The sequence below is a fragment of the Grammomys surdaster genome, unplaced genomic scaffold (assembly GCF_004785775.1).
Source record: "Grammomys surdaster isolate TR1022 unplaced genomic scaffold, NIH_TR_1.0 276, whole genome shotgun sequence".
NCBI classification, from domain to species: domain Eukaryota; kingdom Metazoa; phylum Chordata; class Mammalia; order Rodentia; family Muridae; genus Grammomys; species Grammomys surdaster.
In genome coordinates this window covers 577870-584352 of record NW_021604717.1, presented here as the reverse complement: position 1 = coordinate 584352, position 6483 = coordinate 577870, and the positions used below count along the sequence as shown (strand labels likewise).

At 42.0% G+C, this 6483-nt stretch overlaps 1 protein-coding gene across 2 annotated transcripts; it reads right to left on the bottom strand.

The window, feature by feature from the left end:
* Positions 1-429: 429 nt before the first annotated feature.
* On the bottom strand, positions 430-2498 carry Tceal9 (transcription elongation factor A like 9). 2 transcript variants are annotated; one of them, XM_028776993.1, is made up of 3 exons: positions 2342-2498; positions 1800-1865; positions 430-1238 (listed from the first exon to the last, which is right to left on the bottom strand). In XM_028776993.1, exon 3 carries the CDS (start codon positions 1206-1208, stop codon positions 894-896), a length of 315 nt encoding a protein of 104 aa, XP_028632826.1. In that variant the 5' UTR covers positions 1209-1238; positions 1800-1865; positions 2342-2498; the 3' UTR covers positions 430-893. The 2 variants fall into 2 exon arrangements, with proteins under 2 accessions (XP_028632826.1, XP_028632827.1); XM_028776994.1 differs by having other exon boundaries at positions 430-1265; positions 2342-2476.
* Positions 2499-6483: the final 3985 nt, after the last annotated feature.

The following is a 6483-nucleotide window of genomic DNA, read 5'->3' as shown; positions in this document are numbered from 1 at the left end:
CTTGGAACCTTATAAAAGGAAATTAAGATCCCAGGGAACTGAAATTTGTAGAAATGTGAGAGGACTGGAACACCATGCTAGTATCAAAAGCAGCTAGATGGGGGTCAAGAGAGGCAGAAAGAACTATGTAGCACTCACATAACAGTTGTTTGAGCTTGTTCTCAAACACAGGATGAGTATTACTTATTCTATGCTTCCAAACAGCAGAAACCAATCTGTAGCATTTGGATCCTCCTGCCAAGAACAAATGGGGATAAAACCCTGTCGACCAGCTCTGTGCCTTATTTGACCACCACAACGTTATTATGTTTCTTATTGCATATGAGGATAGATGTAAATTTTAATCTTTTAACTCAGTGGTTCTAAAATTGTCAATGAATAACAAGTGCCTCAGTGGTTTTAAAAATAAGTTGATGTGCTGTTGGATGCTTATTTTTAGTTATAAAACCTTTATTATTTTTAGCAAGAATAATGCGTGTTCATTTTAGGAATATGGCAAATACAAATAAGCAGAAGAAAAATCATTCATCTTTGACAAGTTTATATGTGCATATATGTAACATACAAAGGTACTCCTGTCTTTCAAAATATGATATTCCCATATTATTTTGTAACCTTTTCTCATTTTGTATCCCATCAGAAGCTCATTTTGTTGGGGTTTTTCTTTTTTTTTTTTTACAAATCAGTAAAGCTCTTCTGTTAAAAGCCAGAGACTTATAGATTGGTTCAAATATAATCAACAGTAAGATACAGACAACAAGAGATACAGCTAAAGCCACTAACAGCAACAGATTCAAAGGAGGAAGATGGGCAAAGGTCTTATCGGGAAAATGCTAATCAAAAGAAAGCTAGATTGCAATGGTAACGTCAGATAAAATGGAAACGAAGCCAAGCTACATTAAATAGGGGTAAGGATGGCTTCGATTAGCCTTCCAACGCATCACTATTAGTTTGTTTCTCACTCTCCTGATCTCGTCTAGCTCATCCACATCTCTAAACATATCTTCACTGCTCAGATGCCTGTTGTGTATATCCTCCTTAAAATCCTGAAGAGACTGAATCAGCCTCTCCCGAAAAGTTTCTTCGGATTTTTCCTCCTCCTCAGGTTCCTCCCCCTCCTCTGGCTTTTCCTCAGGCTTTGGCTCTTCCTCCGGCTTTGGCTCATCCTCCTTTTCAAGGTTTCCTTCCATTTTTTGGCAGGGCTTCATCTTGTGTACGCTTCTCTTCTTTGCTGCTTCCTGCAGAATACGTGAATGCAATTATTTCTAGGAAGCAAGGAGGACAGTAGATGGAAGACTTGGTAAATGTGCAGGTGCTGTGCACAAAGGTCTCCTCACCGTTTCCTCACGCCCTCCCCAGGCCCCCACCCACCGCCCCACTCTCGCCCCTCCCTCTCTCCCTCTCTCCCCCTCTCCCTCTCTCCCCCCTCCCTCTCTCCCCTTCCCTCTTTCCCCTGTCTCCTTCCCCACCCTTATTTGGTCTCACTGCCCTCACCAGATACCTTCCACCTGAGAAACCCAGTCCGCAATCAAGGTTTCCCTGTCCCCGCCCCTCTTACCTCCATTTTCCACCCCCTCCCCTCTCTAGTCCCTCCCTCAAGCATTTTCCAAGGCCTTCCTTCCCGCCTCCCGCCCCAGCCCTCCACGAATCTTTCTCCCCCACAGGCCTAACACAGGGCCCTCCGAAGAGGGGGGAGGTTTTTGGAGGGGGAAGGGTGAGGGGACTGGGGCCTTCAGCCTCTGCAGGCCTTCACCTACCCATATCCTGGGGAGTCTTTTATAAAGTTCCCTGTCACTTACCAGGTACGAATCTGGTCGCTTTCTTTTTCCGACTTATTTTAGCCTGGAGCCGTACAAAGAATAAACCTGCAGGCAAACGGAGAAGGGAGGGGATGTTGGGGGTGGGGCAAGCAAGCTCTCGGTGCTCAGTAGAGCAGCACCACAGAACCAGCTCACGGAGCTTTCCTTATTTAAGGTCTTGCTTATGGAAGTTTCCCACCCTTTGTTTCCCATAGGACTCCTCCTTCCCACCCCGCAAGTTAGCTTGTCTTTCTCACCAGACAGAGGGTAAAAAGGGGATATTATTTCCCAACTATCTGTAGATCCAAGACGGGGTTTGGAAAGCAAAGTGGGTGTTCAAAATCTCAGAGTATGATTATTTTTGAATCGTCACAGATCCCCTTGTATTCTTTTAGGACCCCCCCCCCCCGTCCTTTCACAAGTGTCCTTTCGTGAAGAATTGAAGGTAAAGGGTGGAGGGACAGATTTAACTAGGACTCAAGTCACTACCCTAGACCACCCAGCACTACAAAAATCCCAGCAGTATCGCTTAAAACACTAACCTGCTGAATTCAAGCAAGCTGTCTCCTCTTACCGCTGGCCTCTCACACCACCGCCTGCAAGGCTGAAGAGAGCTGGTACCCAGATGGAAACAAGGACCAGACTAGCAAGATTTCTGCACACGTCGACTCCTGGTCACATGAGATCTACGTCACCAGTGAGGTCCGGTCCCCAATCTCCACTCCCACAAAAAGCGCGGCAGATGTGGCCCCGCCCTCCGCTCTCTCATCTACCACCCCCTCCCCAAACACACATTTGGCCTTGTCAGTCTTTTCTGGAGGAAAAAAAAGAATGTGCGGGTTGGTTTATTTTTGTTGTTGTTCTTTTTGCAGCTCTCTGATTACTAAAGGGGAGCTTCTTATTTTCTGAAGCTATGGAACTTTTCTGCTTCTTTTAATAACAGGCCCTTCCTGTCTCCCGCTCCTGCCAGTATCACTAACCCCCCCACCTAGCTTTCCTTAGCCACTCCCTCTTCATCTAAAAAACGTACTCCTTTGTTGCGGAGCCAGGTAGGTAGGTCAGAAATCAGCGGGAAAGGGTGAATCTTGAAACAGAAGTGGGACTTTTTTGGGGGGGTAGGGGCAACTTAAACTTTATTCTTAATATGTCTGTAGTCTTTTCAAAAGTAATGTTTTACAGTCAGAAGTGACAGCCAAATTACTTTAGATACATGCGTGAATTCATACATGTACATTACTTAGACTAGTGCCTGGTGTATAGTAAATCCTTTCAAAGTATATGTCTTTAAATTTTTTATTATATTGTGATGTTACTTGGGGGAATTATTTAAAATGAAGAAAAATCATGTTTAACTCTAGAGGCCTGGTGATGGTATTGCCAAGAAGTTGTGTTGCCTGAAGAAACACTGCTTGATTATTTGCCATTATATATTGTTAGCAAACAATCTTAAAGAAAACTTTCAATATTTACTTATTCCCATTTTATTTCATATAAACATATATATATATATAATCTCTGAGAAGCAAGTGCATTTGAGACATAGATTACAGATAACTCAATAGTCAATAGTCAATAGTCAATAGCTTCCATGTTCTGGAAAGAACACTGGAGTGAGACTCTTTATGTTCCCCTTTATCAGGAGGCCTCTAGCTTCTTTATTTCTTAATTGACTTTAAAAGTCAAGTTCCTAGTTTTGTGATGATAATGATTGCTTAGGTTAGGGACTTGAAAGCCTCTATAGGTGAAAGTGTTGGCTGTTCACTTTGTTACATATACCCAGTGAGTGTCTAAAATGCCTTTAAAAATATTTTAAAACTTGGCATTGCTGCCTTCATGCTGTATCTTCTGTTTGGTTACCTTAACCTTCGAGTCAGATTTCTGCTCAATTTTACATGTAGACATAGCAGTAATTTAAGATGTGGTTTGTTTAGAACAATAATACAAGGTTAATTTGGCCTAAATTTGCACAATATGTTCCCTCTCCAAACCTACAGACCAAGATACGAGGAACTAAGACAATATTCCATTCTTGGCCATTGGAATAGAGAAGTCTCCAGTAAACAGTCCCCTACTGCCCATTACCTCTCTTCCTTTTCCTCTCTAAAAAGCTGCTTTGCATTCCTGAATCCACTAAAATAATCTTTTATTGGCAATAGCTTCTCATTTTCTTTGCTTTGTTAGCATTCCAAGTGCAATCTTTCCCTTGCTTCCAAAACATATGCTTGAATCGTTCTCAAGCCACAAGTAATGATCTTGCATTTAGTAAACACCTTGACATTTGTATGTTGGAAACTTGGTCCCCAGTGTGGTAACATGGGACGTGATGGAACCTTTAAAAAGTGCAGTCCAGTAGGAGGCCATTAGGTCACTGAATGGTATTGCCTTTGACGGGAACTGACGAAATTCTGAAGGAACTCTGGTTATTTCTCACAAAAGGGTTGTTATGAAAGGGCAAGGCTGAGTCACCAACTTTGATTACTCTCCAGCTTCCTCTTGTCTTTCTCACAAATATACCTGCCATGTTGTCATCCGTCAGGCTAGGACATAGCCAATAAGTCTTCACCATAGAAGTCAAAGCCCTTGAGTCTCAGACACTAAATGCTAAATAAACTGCTTTTTTTGGTAAAGTATTCAGCCTTGCAATTTCATTACAGTAACAGAACTCGAACTAATACAGTCTGCGCCAAACTGATTGAAAGATTCTCAGTAAGGTCTACTCCCTGTATTGAGCTTATCTCCCATATCAGTTACTTTTCTCCTTGCTGAGATAAAACATATGGCAAACAAACTTTAGGAAGGATTTTTTTTGACTCATAGCCTATGAGAACAGTCCGTCATGGAAGGAATGGTACAACTACAAGTGCTCAAAACAGCTAGTCAAATTGCATCTGTAGTTAGGAAGAAGAGAGAGAAAGAGAGAGGCTGATGCTGTGCTTACCTTCACAACTTTGTTTGCAGTCTGTAATCCTAACCAATGGAATGCTGCCACTCAGTGTTCAGTGGCTTTTCCTCCTTAGTTAAATATATCTGGAAACAACCTAGTAGACATGTCTAGAAGTTTGTCTCCCAGGTAATTCTGATGACTGTCTTCATAAGGGTGGATCATATCTACATACCTTGTATCTTCACTCCTAACCTAAGAGCTAGGGGTAACAAAAATTGGTGTGTCTATAGGCGAAGAGCCTTCTTCATATAGGTCATTTAGAGAAAGGCAAAAGGAGAGGAGGCCATCAGACCTCGACACAGGTCAAAAGAGGTGAGCTTGAGTTTCAGAGGATGGGGTGGATATAGATGGAAAGAAGAAAAGGAAACTAGTCCAGTTGCACCCAGGTGCTATGCCCTACTATTTGCTATCTGACCCCATTGTATGGTTTCTTGCTGCTCATTTGTTCCTTAGTAGTAGTATGTTGATAGTGGGTATGGCTGAAAATAGGTTCAATCCAAGCACGTTATGGTATACTCTACTACACCAAGAATTTTCTAGTTACTGTACAGATCCCAGACTCTAAATATCTTTATCTTTCTAAACAGCAAGAGTGTAGAATATTTCTCCCCTTTGAGAATGTAAATCTATTCCTATGTATTCATCTTTAGAAAATGTTTTATGATAATCACAATGATTTACTACAATAAAATTTGTAGGCTTGAATTCCCAGCACTGATTCTTTGGCTTGAACATGAATAAGCAGTGGGAAGCACCAGGTGAAAAGCAGCCATAAAAGAGCAGAAGGAGAATAATTTGTTCAACTGTAAAGTAGACTTAACCACAAGCATGTGCACATGCATGTATATATGTTTGTAAATCCTGGGTTCTCCTAGATAATTTTATTACAGGATAAATAAGCCCCTACCATTAGGTGAAGTGTTATTGACAGTTGATGGCTTCTGGGAGAGGGACACTTAGATTATTTTAAGTGTGCCTCCTGGTAGGTTGACCATGTCCCCAGTGGACAGTCCCACATTCTTTCCTGGACTCCATGGCACTTACACATCATGTGCTATACAGTCATACACATAAATTAACAAAAGCTAAAAACCTATTTTAAATGTTCACCAATCTGGCTATGGTGGCTCTTATTTGTAATCCTTCATTATGTATAATGTACTCATACATGTAAATAGTATGTGTAAAACATAAAGATACATATATAAATTTTAAATGTGTATGTATCCAGAGTCTATGACTAAAGTCAAGGACCCCTATGGAAGAGTTAGGGTGAGGACTGGAGGAGCTGAAGCAACCCTATAGGAAGACCAACAGTGTCAACTAACCCAGACCCCTGAGAGGTCCCAGAGACTAAGGGCTGCCTTGTCAGTGGGAGGGGATTCTCCAATCCTATAGAGACTTGATGCCCCAGGGGAGGACAATTCAGGGAGTGGTGGGGTTAGGTGGGGGGAGCACCCTCTCAGAGACAAAGAGGTGATGGGGTGAAGAACTCTTGGAGGGGAGCAGGAAGAGGGGCAACATTTGGAATATACATAAATGAAACAATTTTTTTAAAAAAGTCATCTGACAAAGAAAAGAGCAACATCATTGACACAAAATCTTCTGGGAAATATTTCTTCAGAATCAGCACACAGAAGCTGTGGTTCTGTGTTGGGTGAGGCTGTGCATCTCGAGCTGATAGTTGAATTTTGGAGATAGAAAAGAGTCTCCTATGTGCTACTGGCTTTGGCAGCAAGG